At 42.9% G+C, this 20481-nt stretch overlaps 1 protein-coding gene across 3 annotated transcripts in view; it reads left to right on the top strand.

Annotated features, from left to right (window-relative positions):
* The window catches only part of OSBPL8 (oxysterol binding protein like 8), a 177507-nt gene that overhangs the window by 32329 nt on the left and 124697 nt on the right, over positions 1–20481 (top strand). For all 3 annotated transcript variants that reach the window (XM_060245109.1, XM_060245108.1, XM_060245111.1), the window contains one exon: positions 16700–16792. In XM_060245109.1, the coding sequence (XP_060101092.1) occupies positions 16751–16792 (42 nt within the window). In that variant the 5' untranslated portion in view covers positions 16700–16750. Of the gene's footprint in view, positions 1–16699; positions 16793–20481 lie in introns of those variants that run through there.

The raw sequence follows: 20481 nt of genomic DNA, 5'->3' as shown, positions 1-20481 counted from the left end.
ACTGCTTGCACAGGTGATGTCCTATTAAAGAGTCCCCCATTTCTTCATGCAGTCTGTCTGAAATGGTCATGTCAGAGTGCACTAATTTGTCTTTAAGACTCCTTGTTCTTCTGTTACCAATGAAAGGCATTTGTTCACACCCAGGTATATCCCATATTAAGTGCCAGTGTCACATAATATTTTTTTAATACTGTCAGTTAAAGGTGTATAGTCAAAACCGCATGTAATACGGCTTTATTTTTTCTTTGCACTGTCCTGAAAAAGGGATTGCCTACTTACACTGTCAGCTCTCATTCTAGCTTTCTCTACGATTCTGTAAGGGTAACCCCATTTCCGAAATTCAATTGCCAGTTTCCCACTCTCTCTCTGATATTGCTCATCCTCAGTGCAATTGCATTTTAGCCTAATAAACTGACTATATGGAATGTTATTTCCCAGTTGCACCTGATGAAACCACCTGAAATGGAGAAATGAAGTTTTGTCTGTAGGTCTGTGATAAGTCACACTGCCAACCACCCGATGGCTGTTTATACACAGATGTATCTAAGAAGGGTGATTTTGTCCTGTCCTGGCTGCTAGAGAACTTAATGTTGGGGTGGATGTCATTTAAACAATCCACGAAACATTTTACATGATCTTCACATTTAATAATTAAAAACACATCATCAATAAAGCACCAGTAAAAAATGATCTGATCCCAGTATGGATTTTTCACAATGCAAATCCAATCACTTTTCAACTTTCAAATAAAGAGATTTGCATGCTTGGAGCAAAGCTCAAAACCATCGCTACCCCTCTAGTTTGAAAGTAAAATTCACTCCCATACTGGAAATAATTCTCCAAAATAATTTCAACCAGTTCATTTCGAAAGTGTGTGTGTAGTTACTATGTTTTTCTAGGTCTCTTGTAAGGAATGGTTGTATACAGGGAAGCCACATCAAGTGTTACCAAAACTGCCCCCTCTGGTATCATCATGTCTTCTGTCAAGCTCACAAAATGTGTGGTATCTCTAAGATATGATGGTAATTCAACAACAAATGTTTTTTAAAAGGAGTCCACATACTTGGACAGAGGCTCCAATATAGAATTGGAGCCTAAAATTATTGGTTTTTCCGGAGGTGGATGTCCCTGCTTGTGTATCTTTGGCAGCATGTAAATTATCAGGATTCTAGGATAGTCTTTTTAAAGAAAGCCATACACCTCTTTATTAATTATACGCAGCATGTCCACCTCATCCAATATATTCTTCTCTCAATCAATCAACCTTTAATGGCATATAAAAACAGGTTAAGAAACAATGGGTTAAGAAACAATAAATAGGTTAAGATACTATACATCAGGATTAAAACACAGTTACGTAAGATCGCAGTTAAATGAAACAGGACTGATCCTTGTCTTGACGAATCTTTTTGGCCCAGTACAGAAATGAGGCAGTATTCACAGTTATGTCAGGAATAGCATCCTTCAGAACAAGCTGGACCTTATCTGGATCAGCCAGACCCATCTTATTTAGAAGAATAGGATCCAAAAATCGACAGTGAATACTTACATAAAAAGGGCAGTACAAAAGAATATGGTTTCAATAGATCTGGACTTACACGGACATAGTCTGGCCGGGTAGGGTATATTATGAAATCTACCATATAGAACTGCTGATGGCATAACATCAAATCTCCACAGTGCCACTAATAAAACTTGTTCTCCTGTGAGTCTAAGGTTTTCGTTTGATGTTGGCCATATGGCTTCTTATCTCTATTCTCTGCAAAGTCCTCAACAGCGTAGGGCCTTTTCATTGGCCAATATGTTCTTAATGAGCTTGACAATCTGTTGCGTAGGATCACAGGCAAATAATTTGTAACTTTCCACATCTGCCAATTGTCTTTCAACCTCCTTACAATAATCACCTTTATTTAAAACTACGACCTTGTTGGTGTTTTTGGAGTACATTACATATTAGCAGGGCTTTTTTTTAGCAGGAACGCACAGGAACGTAGTTCCAGCTGGCTTAGTGTCAGTAGGTGTGGCCTAATATGTAAATGAATTCCTGTTGGGCTTTTTCTACAAGAAGCCCTATGTTAAACAATGACAACATCAGGAGGTATGGCCTAATATGCAAATGAGTTCCTGCTGGGCTTTTTCTACCAAAAAAGCCCTGCATGTTAGTAATTTTGGTCACTATAACATTTTGGTTGTTTTTTGTTACACAGTTTTGAGTGACCTCTCTCGATTGTTGGTTCTGTAAATTGGACATTACAAAAGAAAAAGTGCTTCTGGTTTTCTAAAGACGAAAAGGAATGGCTTTGGGTTTACAGTGACTGTGCTGGAAAGGTAGCTTGAATCCTTGTGAAACTGGACTTGAAAGAAATGGTAAGAGGAAAATCAAAAGCAGGGGAATTCAGTATAAACTACAAAAATGCGTCCCTTGATCAAAGAAAGCTCAGGTGCAGTAATACAACTGAAACATCTTCTTTGTCCTTTTAAAGTTCTGATGTAACACTGCACTACACCATTATGCGGAATTTTTTATTCAAGCTGTTGTAAATTTCTTAATGTGAACAGAGGTAAATGTTCTCTCTCTCACCCCTCCCCAAACATTTACAGAAATGACTTCAAAAGTGGCATGGCCTTTTGGGATGGAGTATTAAAATTAAAAGCTAACTTTTCCTGTAGAGTGATGGGATTTCACTGCATCCCATCACTTGGTTTAAGCAAAACATGGCAGTGCTTACCCAGAAATTGGAGTGCTGGTGCGTTAAGCTTGAAGATAAAATACCTGATAGAATGGTTTCCCAACAACTGAGAAACATATTGGATGACAGCAATGTGTAATAGATGTTCTTTCTGTGTGCCAGTATCCTGTAAGCGAAGATGTTTTCTCAGCTGTAGCTTGATCCTAGAGGTAGACTTGATCTGTGTTTATCAGGATGAAGCTTAAGCATTTGAAGAAACCTTCTGGTGATTTCCCCTGTTTAGGCGCCAAATGTCAGGAAAGGCTGTGATGAAAGAGTTAACCGCTCCTTCCCCGGGTGCCATAACTGCAGTCCCTGTGGCTGAATTTTGAGGCAAAAAGACACAGTCATGGATTCATGGATAGTTTGAATATGGGGAATATCTGGATTCAGCTTCAGTTTCTTTATTGTCCTCAGCTCATGGCTGAAGCCCAGGCTTCTGCTCAAGAAACCTGCTATTGCCTTTGTGTCTCATGATCATGAAAAGTGCTGACTGATACAGAGAGTTTAAAAAAATCACAGAAGTACTCAATAGTTTTTATTGGGTTTACTGCAATAGGATATTTGTATTGTGATAGGGTTTCATATTTGGTTGCCACCTTAGGTGTTCTTTTGAACAGAAAGATGGGGTAGAAGTGCAATAAAACAAGCAAGTGTATAGAATTTACTGGCATTGAATTTTATTCGGCATACTGGCTGGACAGGAGGGTGTTGCGAGGATGCACTTGTTTGGGCAGCGGGTGGACTTGACCATTGGCAGGGGGAACCAGAAATTGGCTGCAAGCAGGTAGCCTCGCCTAGGACACCAAAAAGCCTGGCACCAGCGCTGATTGTTGTAGAATTTAAAACTTATGTTTATATTCTAGCAACCATTTTTTTGTCTTTAGTCTGGTGAAACGTTCCATTTTAAAACTCCCCCCCCCCCCCGCTTGTTTCCAAACTGAACTTGTAAGGATGGTTTAGAATAGCATCTAAGACCATGGATATGGTATAAATGTGTCATTGAGTTATAGTAAGTAGCCTATCTGGCAGCACTCTGTGTCTGCACTGTACTGTAGAATCACCTCACTCTTCCATTTTTCAAAGGTTTTTTCCTTTGTTCATAGAAGTGTTACACCATACACATAAAAGGGCAGTCAGCATTCTATCTGTTGACTAGGAATAAGGCCCATTGTGGGGGAAAATACAACAGGGTCTAGAAAGAGGCTCTGGGCAAGTGCTTCCCCACCCATTCTATCTTCCCATCCACCCAAGTAAAGGCATTCATTCTCCCCATCCTTGGTGTCTTCGCACCCCCCCCCCCCCAAATTCAGCCTTGTGGCATTTAGTATCAGCATGAGTTTGTGATGTAATCTGTTTTTTTTTTTAGCCTGGCATTGTTGTGTTATGATATACCATAGAGTATGCACTTCAAGGCAACTGTTTTCTGTAGGGGAATTGATCTGACTTCAACTTTCCATCTGCTCCCTGCAGCCTCTGTCTAGGAAAAGTACAGTCTTTCTCCACAGTGGGGATCAAAGCAGGAGGGAAGCGACCTTATCAGAATATAATGACACAGAGTCTACCTGCAAAACAACCATTTTCTCCAGGGGAGCTGATCTCTGCCATTTGGAGAGCAGTTGTAATTCTGAGTAGTCTCTAGCCCTCATATGGAGATTGGCAACAATGGTTCCTCAGGAGGAAGTGGCTGATTTGGAGGGTGGCATCTATGGCATTATACCTGTCTGATGTCCCATCTCTCCTCAAATACCACCCTCTCCAGGCTCCACCCCTCAAATCTCCAGAAATTTCCCAAGCTGTAGTTGGCAACCCTATCTCCTCAGCCAACCACCTGCCTACCTTTATCTGCTCTTCTTTCAACTTTCCATCTTCTCTCCCCTCCCTGAATAGCCTCTACCTAGGAAAATTACAGTCTCTGCAATGAGGACCAAAGCAGCTTACATCAATCTCCTCTACCCCTTTTGGTTTGCACAGCAACCCTGTGATGTAGGTTAGGCTGAAAGTCTGTGAGTGGTCTGAAATCACCCAGTCAGCTTCCACAGCAAGAACCTTGGTCTGGCAGACCGTGCTCTGAAGTGCTAACTCATATGCCACACTGGCTGTCATAGGGGAGCTGCTGCTGAACAGTAATAAGCATCCAGGCCTAGTGTAACCAACTTTCAGATGGAGCCTGAAGATCTCCTACTGTCACAACTGAACTCCAGACAGCAGATCTCTTTCCCTCTGTGGAAAATAACTGCTTTGGAGGGTGGACTCTATGGCATTATATTCAGCTGAGGCCTCTCCCTTTACTGACAGAACCAAGCTTGGTTGCCTAGCAATAGCCACTGCCTAGCAGCTTCCCCAATGACCCGGTCCTTATTTGTCCTGGGGCAAGGCTGAGGGGAGGAGGGAAGGAGTGACAGGATAGAGGCAGCTGCCATGGCCTCTGAGTAAATGCTTTCTGTGGGCCCAGGTCTTGCTGCCTAGTCAGATTACCACATTCATTCTCCGTCTCTTTGCTATCTCCTTGTCGCTTGCTTTCTCTTCTGAATACCACAGAGAATGGATAGGCAACAGTAGGTGGGAAAAAAGAATGGACTTAACCAGTGGAACACAATAGAACTTGAGTGGTGGTTGATGGGCCAATGGATGATGGAGTGCATGTCACAGCCTATGGGAGAGCCAGAAAGTGCCAATATATTTGCACTTTTACATATATTTATTTATTTATTTATTTATTTATTTATTTATTTATTTATTTATTTATTTAATGAACTTATATCCCGCCCTTCTCACCGAAGTGTCTCAGGGCGGCTCACAACATAATGATTCATACAATTCCATTTAAAACATTTACAGATACAATAAAAGCATAGTTAATAAAACAAGATAAAATAAAGCCAGCGGTCTATAAGAGCATTTTGTTCCATCCAAAGATGTTCCATCCAAAGTATCAGTTAGGTGTTATAGGCCTTGCCGGAAGAGGGCTGTCTTGCAGGTCCCGCAGGGCCCGCACCTCCTCCGGCAGCTGGTTCCACCAGTAAGGTGCCGCTGTTGAGAAGGCCCGATCCCTGGTGGATTTTAGGCGGGCCCAGGGACTACCAGCAGATTTTGTGAGCCGGAACGTAGTACTCTCTGGGGAACGTGTGGGGAGAGACGGTCCCTAAGGTAGGCAGGTCCTAGGCCATACAGGGCTTTAAAGGTAATGACCAACACCTTGTACTGGACTCGGAATGTTACTGGCAGCCAGTGCAGATCCCGGAGCCCCAGCCGAATGTGCTCCCATCTTGGGAGCCCTAATAGCAGCCGGGCAGCAGCGTTCTGCACCAACTGCAGTTTCCGGGTCCGGCACAAGGGTAGCCCCATGTAGAGGGCATTACAGTAGTCCAACCTCGAGGTGACCGTAGCATGAATCACTGTTGCTAGGTCGTCGCGCTCCAGGAAGGGGGCCAACTGTCTCGCCTGCCTAAGGTGAAAAAAAGCGGACTTGGCAGTGGCTGCTATCTGAGCCTCCATCGTCAGAGAAGGCTCCAATAGCACCCCCAGGCTCTTGACCCTGCCCGACGCTGTCAGCGGCGCGCCGTCAAAAACTGGCAGGGGGATTTCCCTTCCCGGGCCGCAGCGACCCAAGCAAAGGACCTCTGTCTTCGCTGGGTTCAGCTTCAGCCCGCTCAGCCTAAGCCACCTAGCCACTGCCTGTAACGCCCGGTCCAGATTTTCTGGGACGCAGGCGGGCCGGCCGTCCATAAGCAGATAGAGCTGGGTGTCATCCGCATATTGGTGACAACCCAGCCCATACCTTCGGGCAATCTGGGCAAGGGGGCGCATATAGATGTTGAATAACATCGGGGAAAGTACCGCCCCTTGAGGCACGCCACAGTCAAGCGTGTGTCTCTGGGACAGTTCCTCCCCAATCGCCACCCTTTGTCCCCGACCATCAAGGAAAGAGGAAAGCCATTGCAAGGCCAGCCCCTGAATCCCAGCGTCGGCAAGGCGGCGCGCCAGAAGCCGATGGTCGACCGTATCGAACGCTGCCGATAGGTCCAACAACATCAGCACCGCCGAGCCGCCTTGATCCAGATGCCGCTGAAGGTCATCCACCAGGGCGACCAGCACCGTCTCCGTCCCATGGCCCGGGCGGAAGCCAGATTGGTAGGGGTCAAGGATAGAAGCATCATCCAGGAAACTCTGTAGCTGCAACGCCACTGCCCTCTCAATAAGTTTGCCCAAAAAGGGCAAATTCGAGACCGGCCGATAGTGTGCCAATTCGGCCGGATCTAATGTTGTTTTCTTCAAGAGGGGACGGACCACCGCCTCCTTAAGCGCTGATGGAAAACGCCCCTCCAGTAGGGATCTATTTATGATATCCCGTATAGGATATCTTAGCTCCCTCTGGCAGGTCTTAATAAGCCAAGAGGGGCATGGGTCCAATTTACAAGTTGTCGGGCGTGCAGATAGGAGGATCCTGTCAACTTCTTCCAGGCTGAGCGCACTGAAGCCGTCCAGTACACAGTCCAAAGACAGGCACGGAGCCTCAGGTTCGCTAGCTGTATCTAATATGACAGGGGAGTCGGAACGGAGCGATGCGATTTTATCCGCAAAAAAATTCGCAAAAGCCTCACAGCCAATCTCCAATTCATTAGAGTTTGGTCTGCCCTGTGGCAGTGTTGTAAGGGTCCGAATTGTGTTGAACAGTTGTGCCGGGCGCGAAATTGCGGACGCAATCTCCGCCGCAAAATATGTTTTCTTCGCGGCCTTGACTGCCATCTCATAGGACTTCATAAACTCTCTATAAGATGTTCGAGTCGCTTCGTCTCGAGTACGCCGCCATTGCCTCTCTAGTCGTCTGAGTCCCCATTTCAACCGCCGCAACTCCTGGTTATACCAGGGTGTCGGCCTTGAACGAGGGCGCAGAGGACGCCTAGGTGCGATCTCGTCGATGGCCCCAGCGAGCCTATTATTCCAGGACTCCACCAGGTCATCGAGGGAATTGCCAGGGGGGCAGGGATCCCGCAGAGCCGTCAGGAACCGTTCCGGGTCCATCAGGCTCCGCGGGCGAGCCACACGAGCCTTGAGGGCATAGTGATCCGACCATGGCACTGCTATAGAAGCAAGATCGTTCACTAAGACTCCCGACCCGAAGATCAAGTCTAACATGTGACCTGCCTGGTGGGTGGGTGTCGTAACTACTTGGGAGAGTCCTAGTGTCGCCATGGAAGACACTAGGTCCATTGCCTGATTGGAGGCCACGTCATCGGCATGAACATTGAAGTCACCCAGGATCAAAAGCCTCGGGTGCTCCAATGCCCATCCTGCTGCGGCCTCCATCAGGGATAGTAAGGCGCTGGCCGGTGCGTTAGGCGGTCGGTACACCAGCCAGATCGCCAACCCCTCCCCAACATCCCACGCCAGGCCGGCACATTCAATGCCCCTGATCTCCGGAGTCGGGAGGGCCCGGAAGGAGTAAGCCTCTCGAATGAACAGGGCCACCCCTCCCCCCCCGCCCGCTAGTCCGCGACTGGTGAAAGACCGAGTATCCTGGGGGCGCCATCTGGGAGAGGGCTACAGTCTCCCCATCGCGGACCCAGGTCTCGGTCACGCATGCCAGGTCCATGTCCTGCTCAAGCAGGAATTCCCGAAGGATGGAGGTCTTATTATTGATGGACCTGGCATTACATAACACCAGTGACGGAGGCGAGTAATTCTGCCTTGTCCCCCTACCTGTCACCATCGGGATGGGACGCAGGCTGGAAGGTGGTCGAGCACTATCTTGTCTCGATCCCCTTCCCTTCCATTTCCGCCTGTTCCCACCGTCATACCTTCCCCTCCCCAGGAGTACCGGAATCCCCAGACCAATCATCTCTCACTGGTACCACCAGTCCTTCCACTGACAGATATTCAAAATTTGTCTCTTCTCAGCCCTCCCACCTCCAATTGGCCTATCAATAAGTTACCCACTAATATTCTAATAGTTATTTAATATACATTCATCCCAGCCCACCCAATTCACTAGCTAACAATAATAAATTATAAATCCAATTGGCTCCTTAGTTAAAATCTGCAATCATTATCCCCTTTTTCTATTAATTTGCCACAAATAATTCCATTAAATTAGCTAGTCAATAAAAAACAAGTTTAAATAACCAATAATTAATCCAATCTTGATAAATTGATCCAGTCTTAATAATTTGGGAGATAGGATCCAGTGGGTAGGAGGGTACAGTTTATGCCGACTAAGTGCCGGGGGCAATAAAGTGCAAATGATCTTAATTGATTAAAGTGCTACTGTTTTAAATACAGTTGTTTTAAGGTGCTGATGACAATAAAGTGCAAACAGTCTTGGCCTAAAGTGCAGTAGTGTCTATAAAGTGCGGGTGTCTTGGCCTGAGACTTAGGCGCTGATCTTACATGAGGGCGGCGCGTACCAACACGTCACCCAGGCGCCCGGAGACCTTCAGTTCTGACGATGGGAGGAGAGAGGGAGGGGAAAAAGCCAGGGCCGTCGTCCCGCCGGCAGAATCCTAATATATAGGATTACAGGGGGTATAGGTTTAAAGTTAGTTCTCCAGAGTGTGATTTCAGATGAAGTTCTGACAGCTGCATTCTTGGGAGCAAAATCCAGTGAATGTGGTGATTAGGGTTGCTTGAACACCTGCCAGTTTGATTCGCATCTGTTCACAACCAGGAGCCAGTGTTTCATTGGTCTATTGGTCATCTACACTTTCATGGCTGTTTGGCAGGATTACTTTACTAAATTTTTCCTAACCTTGCAGCACAGCTCAGTCAACCTTTGTGCATTCCCATGCAGGCCAATTTGAATTCTACCCCCATATCCTTGTTGTGTGACAGCTTCAATCAGCAGGCAATTGTTTCAATAGACAGTAAATCAGTCATAAATAAATGCTGTGTTTTTTAAAAAAATCACCCCCTTAGTGTTAATCTAAATAGACCCTAGTGATGGTACTGGCTAATTACTGGTCTGAATTCAGTAAGTCTTTGTGCATGCACAGTTTTGCAAACAAACAAAAACAACTGCAAACCTCTTTAGCAGATTTTTGTGGGTTTTAGATATGAGCTAAACAAAACTGGGTGATTAGGTTATGTCTGATGAATAGTTTTGAACCTAATAATTTGACTGTCAAACACATTTGTGGCAAAATTTGCAGCAACCTTACTACTGAATAGACAAGTATAGCATTTTTGGCCTAGAGATGTATTTATGTGGAATGGACTTTTGGAATGTTTGCATGTTTGTGCTGCTAACCACCAATATAATATTTGAAATAATTAGTTCTTGTGGGGATTCCCCCCCCCTACTTCTGTGATTAGTAAACAGTTTGTCATTTATTGTTTGCTAGTTTGCTAGTTTGGTTATTTAAAAAACTGAAAGAAAAGATTTGAACCAGTATGGTTTTCTGGTGCTAGTCCACTCAGTGTATGGTTCTTGCAGTACAGCAAAAATAGGCAGGATTGTAGTACACTGAATACAGTAGAGTAATTCTGTTAAGTCTGCTGCAGAGAGTTCTGTCTGGGGAGACCATAAGTGCAGCTTGAAGAAGGTCAGCATCCCAATTTAACAAAGGAAGGACAAGGTAGGTCCTCAGGTGATTAAGGAACAGGGAGAGGGAATAAAGGCCAGCACTAGTTTCCTCTAGAGCAGAGGTGGACAAACTGTGGTTTGGGAGTCACATGCTGCTCTTTCACACATATTGTGTGGCTCCCAGAGATTGAGGAATAATTTAATTCAGGCTTACTCTCAAGTTAGTGTACTTGGCATCAGGACCACAGTCAGCCTCTGAAAGCTGACCCATAAGTAGCCGACTATTTTTGCCGTGTGTGAAGCAGGGAAGGAGGGGGAATAGGCAGGCTTGCAAGCTCTTCTCCTCTACCACAGAGGTTGCCCAGAGACCTAGAGCAGGGAAAGAGAACACAAGAGCCATGGGAGCCACTGGATGTAGAGATGGAATTAAAGAGGGCGGCACAGGGTTCCCCCTTATTTTCATAGCTCTTGTAGGAGCTATATTTACTAACCTTGGTGTCAAGGCAAAGAGAAATGCATAGGCATGCAAATGGAGGTCAGTGATTTATATGGTACTTGTGTTTCTTCTCCCACTGGTGCAAAAAAAAAAAATCCCTAACCCATTAGTGTCAGATGTCTGGCCTGTGGACCAAAACCAGCCTGCCTAGGGCTTTAATCAGGTCCATGGGACTGTTTTCTCCCCACTTCCTCCCCCTCCTGTCCTTATCCTTTGAAACTCTGAGGCTGCAAAAGTTCCCTGATCTTTCTGCCTTGTCTTTGCCAGCTGCAGCAAGACGCAAAGCTGCATGGAAAATGTGGAATGGATTTTCCGTTAAGGTCTCTGTGCTCAGATAGATAGGGCTCAGAGACCTTAGTGGAATATCCATTCCACATTTTCCTTGCAACTTTGTTGTTGCTGCAATGTGTTTCAATGGAGTGGAGATAAGTTTCACTTTCAGCATTCCTATATAGACAGCTGAAGCTCATGCTTCCTGGAGTTGTGTCCTTGCAAATAAAGGACTGATGCTTTGAGTCACCTTGTCTTTGCTGAATGGACTTGACCTAGTGATTACTCTAATCTGGAATCCATGAAGGAGGATATTACACTGGAGAGCCATTGCCAATCTGAGTACACACCAGAGTGGGGGGGAGAATCTTGCAATGCCATTTTATTTTCCCATGCTCAGAACATTTTATAGTTTTCATTTCTGCTGTGATCTTTGTGCTTTTTCTTGATGTTTTGTTTTAAAAATTGCATTGTCAAATCCCATTATTCCCCCACCTTTCAATTTTAGACAAAATATTGCAATCGTTTAAAGTTTGTTCATATTTTAAGTTTAAAAAAATACCTTTCATTGTGCTTGCCTGTGTGAGTTGGAATGTTTAGTGTTGGGAGAAAACATAGACATTGTGGGAATTTCAGAAACTTGGTGGAATGAGGAGAATCAGTGGGACACAGTGATTCCTGGATATAAGTTATATCGGAAGGGTGGGGAGGGAAGGGTTGGAGGTGGGGTGGCTCTGTATGTCAGAGAGGGCATACGGTCCAGTGAGACTGAGGTCAGAGAATTAGATTCCCTTCTAGAAATGCTTTGGGTTGAAATAGAGGGCCCAAAAGGAAATTTAACTATGGGAGTTTGTTATCGCCCATGAAATCAAAAGATAGAGGATGACTATAATATGATGGAAGGCTTAAAGATAGTGGCTAGATGTAAAAACTGTGTCTTCATAAGTAATTTTAACTACCCGCAGATTGATTGGGTCAATATGTGTTCTGGTCGAGAGAAAGAGATTGAGTTTCTAGATGCTCTCAATGACTGTGCTATGGAGCAGATGGTCTCTGAACCTACCAGGGGTGGGGCGATCCTGGATTTGGTCCTAAGTAATGCCCAAGACTTGGTGAGAGATGTAAAAGTGATCGCATCACTTGGGAGCAGTGACCATAACGTTATTGATTTCACCATTTGTATAAGTAGAGAGTTGCCCCAAAAGACCAGCACAACCACGTTTAACTTTAAAAGGGGTAAATTCTCGGAGATGAGGAGACATGTGAAGAGGAAACTGAAAGGAAAGGTAAATACAGTCAAAACCCTTGGGGAAGCTTGGAGGCTATTTAAAACTACAATCCTAGAAGCTCAGATAAAATATATACCACAAGTTAGGAAAGGCACAAACAGGTATAATAAAAGGCCTGCATGGTTAACAAACAAAGTAATGGAAGCTGTAAAAGGTAAGAAGGACTCATTTAAGTGGTGGAAAGCTAGTCCAAGTGAGATTAATAAAAGGGAACACAGGCAGTGGCAAATCAAATGCAAGACTGTGATCAGGCAGGCAAAAAGGGACTATGAGGAGCATATTGCAAAAAACATAAAGACCAACAATAAAAATTTCTTCAAATATATTAGCAGCGGGAAACCAGCCAGGGAGGCAGTGGGGCCCTTGGATGACCAAGGGGTCAAAGGATTACTGAAGGAGGATAGGGAAATGGCTGAGAAGCTGAATGCATTTTTTGCCTCCGTCTTCACTGTGGAAGGTGAGAAGTGTTGGCCTGCTCCAGAACCACTTATATTGAAAGGGGTGTTGAAAGACCTGAGTCAGATTGAGGTGACAAGAGTGGAGGTCCTACAACTGATAGATGAATTAAAAACTAATAAGTCACCAGGTCCGGATGGCATACATCCAGGAGTTCTGAAAGAACTCAAAGTTGAACTTGTGGCTCTTCTGACAAAAATATCTAATCTTTCATTGAAATCTGCCTCCGTTCCTGAGGACTGGAAGGTAACAAATGTCACCCCCATCTTTAAAAAGGGTTCCAGAGGAGATCCGGGAAACTACAGGCCAGTCAGTCTGACTTCAATACCGGGAAAGTTGGTAGAAACCATTATCAAGGACAGAATGAGTAGACACATTGATGAACGTGAGTTATTGAGGAAGACTCAGCATGGGTTCTGTAAGGGGAGATCTTGCCTCACTAACCTGTTAGAGTTTTTTGAGGGGGCGAACAAACATGTGGACAAAGGAGGCCCGATAGATATTGTTTACCTTGACTTCCAGAAAGCTTTTGATAAAGTTCCTCATCAAAGGCTCCTTAGTAAGCTCGAGAGTCATGGAGTAAACGGACAGGTCCTCTTGTGGATCAAAAACTGGCTAATTAATAGGAAGCAGAGAGTAAGTATAAATGGGCAGTCTTCGCAGTGGAGGACAGTAAGCAGTGGAGTGCCGCAGGGCTCAGTACTGGGTCTCATGCTCTTTAACTTGTTCATAAATGATTTGGAATTGAGAGTAAGCAGTGAAGTGGCCAAGTTTGCGGATGACACTAAATTGTTCAGGGTGGTGAGAACCAGAGAGGATTGTGAGGAACTCCAAAGGGATCTGTTGAGGCTTGGTGAGTGGGCGTCAACGTGGCAGATGAGGTTCAGTGTGGCCAAGTGCAAAGTAATGCACATTGGGGCCAAGAATCCCAGCTACAAATACAAGTTAATGGGTTGTGAACTGGCAGAGACTGACCAAGAGAGAGATCTTGGGGTCGTGGTAGATAACTCACTGAAAATGTCAAGACAGTGTGTGATTGCAATAAAAAAGGCCAACACCATGCTGGGAATTATTAGGAAGGGAATTGAAAACAAATCAGCCAGTATCATAATGCCCCTGTATAAATTGATGGTGCGGTCTCATTTGGAGTAGTGTGTGAATTCTGGTCACCGCACCTCAAAAAGGATATTATAGCATTGGAAAAAGTCCAGAAAAGGGCAACTAGAATGATTAAAGGTTTGGAACACTTTCCCTAAGAAGAAAGATTAAATGATTGGGGCTCTTTTGCTTGGAGAAACGTTGACTGCGGGGGTGACATGATAGAGCTTTACAAGATTATGTATGGGATGGAGAAGGTAGAGAAAGAAGTACTTTTCTCCCTTTCTCACAATACAAGAACTCGTGGGCATTCAATGAAATTGCTGAGCAGTCGGGTTAGAACGGATAAAAGGAAGTACTTCTTCACCCAAAGGGTGATTAACATGTGAAATTCACTGCCACAGGAGGTGGTGGCGGCTACAAGCATAGCCACCTTCAAGAGGGGGTTAGATAAAAATATGGAGCAGAGGTCCATCAGTGGCTATTAGCCACAGTGTGTATATATATATATGTGTGTGTGTGTGTGTGTATACACACACACACACACATAATTTTTTTTTGTCACTGTGTGACACAGAGTGTTGGACTCGATGGGCCATTGGCCTGATTCAACATGGCTTCTCTTATGTTTTTAAAGTTTATATCTCTGCTACCTCGTATTACATTTTGTGACACACATGGCCAGACACCACAAAGTCCCATTTGTGTCAGTACAGGCCCTCCTAAGAAATGAATTCGACACCCCTGCTCTAACTATTCCCTTATGGGGAGTGTTTTTCTCAGCTTTTTTTTTTAAAGTCTTCTAGCATGGTCATGTTGTAGAATGCATACAAATGTATTTTATCTTTTGGTGCAAAGAAAATATTAAGAGTTTTAATAAAAATGTGTGAAGTATTTGTTCATGTCTTGTGGCTCTCAAAAATCTGATGTTTATGTGGGTCTTATGCTAAGTTTGACCACCCCTGCTCTAGAGGAAAGGCTGCCTCAAGAATAAGCTAGGGTATCAGGAACTGGGTGTGTTTCAGAGGAACTAAATCAGTCTCCAGCAAGCGGAAGTGGGGAAAGAGTCAGTTGGCTGGCATGGTCAGGAAGCTAGGAAGTAGAGCAGCCAGCAAGACTTGGGGGGTCTCTGCAGTCTGGAGGAACCAGACTTTTCCTGGGAACTAGGGAGGTGGCATTCCTTGTCAAGAATACAGCAAGGTGCATTTACTTGTAACACCAGTGGACTAGCTGCCTTAGGGCATAACTTACACAACACTGAAAGGAACACCAAGGTGACCTGGGAGCAAACCACGGTTGAAACAGGTGGAGGTAATGGCTAATGAATGAGCCTGCTGGCTGGGTTGCAGCTATTTAAGCTTGCTTTTGTTTGACTTATGTAGTTAAAGCACAACCAAAACCAGAATATTTATTGTATATAGCCAAAGGCTGTCACGATAAAAGATTAGAACATGGTGGTAAAAATGGTCAAACAAAACTAAAAACATTTTAAAAGTTCATGATAAGATAAGATACAAAGGCAGTTAAATATTAATTTATGGAAATAGAATACAATTGGACTCAGCCATAATAGACCATGTAGTTAAAGCAGAATCCCATCAATTTTGTGATGTTGGATTGTTTTTGGTGATGCTGCTGGAAGGTGGGATACTTTGGTGAGGAAGCAGCCCCTGCCTCCAGGGGCTTGATTGGATGCCACGGGCTTTTATAGGCTATTTTGCATATGGCAGAAGTTCATGCAGCTCTGTTGTTGAATTTTGTTGATAGAGTGTTCAGAATTGTCTGTTTATATGAAGGCTGCTTATGTGATGCGAAGACAATATCTTAATGTTAGTCCTCAAATTTGAAGTTTAGGGAGAGTGCAACAAGAGATCACATGGTAGGAATCTAGATGAGGTTTTCTATCCTTTTCCTCCCTATGATTTACAGATAAAGAGCACTTTAGAATAATACACATGTGATACATGAGCTTTTAAAACATATATGTACTGCCTTCTAACAAGATTCTGAGGCAAGTACAGAATTGGTTTCTCCAGACCACTGTTTTGTAGAAACTATCTCTTCTCTGCATGTGTCTCTACCCTTGGTTTTGTCTTGGATCTGGTAAGAATAATTAAGCTAAGAATTGTGAAATTCATTCATGCCTACTGTGTTACTGTCAGAGGCTTCTTTTATGAAAATGAAGCAGATATATTCCTCATTTTTACTGTAATCATTAATTTAAATCACAAGTCGAATTGTATTGTTTGCTGCAGTTATTAAAGTGAGCTGCATTGGTTTTCTGTAGTGGATTAGATCCTATAAAATACCCAAGGAAAAAACACTCATAGACAAGAAATCTCGCTGCACCCCCCCTTCCCCTCCAAATCTCAACCCAAGACCTCTGAAAAGCTGATATTGAACGTGTCAGACCTGCTTGAACAAAAAATGATGTGGTCAGGTTAGGGAAAGCTGCTGCTAGTGGCAATTTTGTCTCAGTGACCCTACCCTGGACAGCATTGCTTCATTGATCTCTAGCATAGCTCTTTAGAAGTCTGGAGGAAGGTTGCTGGAAAGAGAGGGAAGTATCCATATCCACAACCACTATTGAACTTTTATACAAAATTCTTCCCTTGCTTTGTTTCAAAAGGTGCTTATTTGTTTTAAACAAGTGCACTGACGATAAGTAAATTTAATTGATTGCTTTAATGCTTGGGTGCTGATTGCTATGCTGTAATTTTTATTGTCTTGTACATTCCTATTAAATTATAGCTTACTTTAATGTGTTGCTGTTCAGAAGGGTAGTTCAGTTAAAGTGGTGGTTATATCCAGTATCTCAGTTAATTTTCTTCTCTCATAGTTTGCAGAATGGAAGAACTTTGAGTGAAAGACAGACGAACCCTGCTTCAGCATGGATACTATTTTGGTTGATGGGGAGCCTGATAAAGCTTTGGTGAGTATGGTGTACATACCAGTTCCATCAGCAAAGGAATATAGAGCAAGGGACTCGCTCACATTCCTCCCTTCCCCTCTCCAGTTCCAAAGAAGAAAAGTTACAGGGCTTAGTAAGGGTTTTCTGTTCCTCCCTTTTTGTAAAGGAAAGTTAAATAGTGTCTGTATTATGAACACTTTAGTTTTTAAAAAGAAGGGGACCACAGGGGAGAAATAACCAAAATATTTTAAAAGGTTGTCACGTCCCAAATTGTCTTTTAAACTTTCTATGTTTGGTAAAACACAGGGAGGAGACAGTACTTCCCATGTTTCTTTAAACATGTGTATGAATCATTGCCACGAAAACTTCTTTATATCTCAGCAGTAATACTGTGCAGAGGTTTCAGCATAACCATAATATTTGGGGGAGAACAGAGGAAAATTGTCTAACAATTTCCTTAGTTCATCTGTGATATTAATGTAATCATCAAAGCATTTTCTGGATATATCTGTTAACAATGTATTAATTACAGATACAGCACTTTTCCCGCGGAGAGGGCGGGATATAAATTGAAAGTAATAAATAATAATAATAAATAAATAAATAAATAAATTAAGACTAAGTTAAAAAAATTTTGCTATCCTAAAGATACCTGGTTTACATAACATTATGTCATTTTAGTTAAGGAAAATACAATGTACTCTTTTTAAAGAACTATAATTACTGTCTAGATTCAGAAAAGCATTCAGTGTCAGAAATAAAATGACAACTGTAACATTACAGTATTTAGCCAGATGTGAAATTCTTATGCTGAATGTGTCATGGGGTTTTATTTTTGTAACATCGCTGGTCTTAAAGGCCAAATGAAACCCGAGTTTCGTTAAAACAATTGGAACTTTTGGTGCTACATGTGTATGAGCATACAGTTATTTGGAGAAGCAAAGCAGTTTGAAGCAGCTTTCTTAGAAGAATATATACACATAGGCATGCACACCACACACAAACAAGGTAATTGCTAGTGTTGACTATATCCGAATGCTGACTTTGACTTTCTAAGTCAAGTGACTAAGGATTTCTGTAAAGGAGTACATGATGTGGATAAGAAAACAAGGAAATTTGTTATCCATTGTATACTTAAAACTGTACCCTTACAAATGAGGACGTAAAAATTAGTTGGATGTGACATAAATTGGTATAGCTTCTTGTTGGAAAAGTGCTGTATCTGTAATTAATACATTGTTAACAGATATATCCAGAAAATGCTTTGATGATTACATTAATATCACAGATGAACTAAGGAAATTGTTAGACAATTTTCCTCTGTTCTCCCCCAAATATTATGGTTATGCAGAAACCTCTGCACAGTATTACTGCTGAGATATAAAGAAGTTTTCGTGGCAATGATTCATACACATGTTTAAAGAAACATGGGAAGTACTGTCTCCTCCCTGTTTTTTACCAAACATAGAAAGTTTAAAAGACAATTTGGGGTGTGACAACCTTTTAAAATATTTTGGTTATTTCTCCCCTGTGGTCCCTTTCTTTTTTGTGTCCAGGTAGCCTTTTCTGTTTCCTTTCCCTTGGTCATTCAAGAACTATCCATTGATTCCTACTCTTTGTGTTGAACAGTATTGTGCTGAACATATAGTTAGGATCAGGGCTTTTTTGTAGCAGAAAATCCTTTGCATATTAGGCCACACACCCCTGATGTAGCCAGTCCTCCTGGAGCTTACAGCAGGCCCAGTACTAAGAGCCCTCTTGTAAACTCTTGGAGGATCAGGGGTGTGTGGCCTAATACGCAAAGGATTTCCTGCTACAAAAATAGCCCTAGTTAGGATTGCAAACCCCCATAAAACTATCATGGCTTGAATTGGCAGTCTGTTAGGCCACTGTTAAAATTACAGAATGAATTTCATTATTTCTGTTGCTGATAGATACATGCTTACCTTTAACTGAAGAGCACCCTCCCCGACTGTGTTATGAGTTTAAACCTTTCAAATATGCTATTTGAAAATCTCTGGCTCAGACTAATTTTGTTGTCATTACTAATACTCTAGAAATTTCTCAGACATCTGTGACTAAAATACATACGTGAGATCAAGGCTCTATATTGTGGGATTACATGTAGGCAAAATAAAGAGGAACTTGCATAAGTTCAAAGGAAGACATGGCACCAGATTTATAATTGGGTGAAAAATAGTCTTCATTGACTTTGCAAAGGAATTTAAAAATAGACCAATGAATGATTTACTGCAAGTAATGTATTACATCTGTACAAAGATCAAGTTGGTACGAATTCAGCTGGAAAAGTACTACTGCTCCAGTGTCTGTATTCTGGTATTGCTAACACAAAGCTATTAAGAATTTCTTCTGAAGCCTTTCTATAAGAGGAACAAAGGAATACAAGATGTTTTCTTTTCTCACTATCATCAGATAACCTCTTTTGTACTGTACAGCTTGTGACCCACCCAGCCAACTGCAGCTTCAGGGCAGCCTACGATGGGCTCAGATCTCTAGTTCTTTCTGTCAGTCAGGTGGTTTGGCTTGATGGGTTGCAGATTATAAATACCTGTTCTGCTATATGTTACAAAAATAGATAAGCACTGCATACAGTGTGTTTTAGTTCTCTCACTAGTTAAATAGTAGATAGATAGATGGTATATAGATAGATATTATCTTGGCAATTTTCATGGAAAGCTGTTGTTCAGGGGATGCAAGATCAGGTGTTCTGTTTTCTGTGTTGTAATTCTCCCACTGATGTTATGAAGGAAAATGCTTTGCTCTCATAAGGCTTGGGACCAGATGCCTGCATTGTCCATACCTTTCAACTTCCTTATCCTTCTATAAGCTTCCTTTTTTACTGGTGTGTATTGATCACTACATTCTTCTTTTTCAAAAATCATTTTGACCTGAGTGAGAATTTTCAGCCTGAGCTTGAAGGTTTCTGCAGTTGAATAATAGTGTTTCTGAAAAATGGAGAAGAGTGGCATTTCACAACTATAGTATTTTCCCTTTTAATATTTCATAACAAACCGAGCTGTCTTAACAGCTGGGTAGTATTTCAAACAAAACAGAGTGTTGTCTCCTGATCCAGCAATAGCAATTTACATTCATGCTGCAAATAGGCTTCCATGACATTAATGGCCGTGAAGAAGATTGCAGTAGGCCAGGGGTCCTCAACCTTTTAAAATAGGGGGCCAGTTCACTGTCCCTCAGACTGTTGGAGGGCCGGACTATAGTAAAAACAAAAACTATGAACAAATTCCTATGCATGCTTCATATATCTTATTTTGAAGTGAAGAAACAAAATGGGAACAAATACAATATTTAAAAAGAAGTAAAGTTAAATCATCAAGTTTCGCCTGCAGCCCCGCCTTTCCCTCGAGGGTGCACCTGATTGACAGGCGGTGGTGTCCGCCGGGCTTCTGGGTCGCACTTTCTAGGAATTACTGAGCAGGGGAAGCGCCATTTCCACTGCCCCCCCCCCCAGCAAAGATAACTTTGCACGCAGGATGCACATCTGCACAACTCGCCTTGCCATTTTTCATTAACCCCCTTGCAAGTTTTCAAGCCTCCCAAATGTTAAGTGGCACCCGGAGGCTCTTCATATGCCTTCTCGAATAATAATAATAATAAAATAGCAGCAGCAGCACTAAAACCACCAAAGACCCCCGTGCCTAGGCACGTGTGCTCAGAGTCATAAGTAAATC

Source organism: Heteronotia binoei, chromosome 8, assembly GCF_032191835.1.
Source record: "Heteronotia binoei isolate CCM8104 ecotype False Entrance Well chromosome 8, APGP_CSIRO_Hbin_v1, whole genome shotgun sequence".
Classification (NCBI taxonomy): domain Eukaryota; kingdom Metazoa; phylum Chordata; class Lepidosauria; order Squamata; family Gekkonidae; genus Heteronotia; species Heteronotia binoei.
The sequence above is the reverse complement of the archived record's forward strand: the minus strand, read 5'-3'. Positions and strand labels throughout refer to the sequence as shown.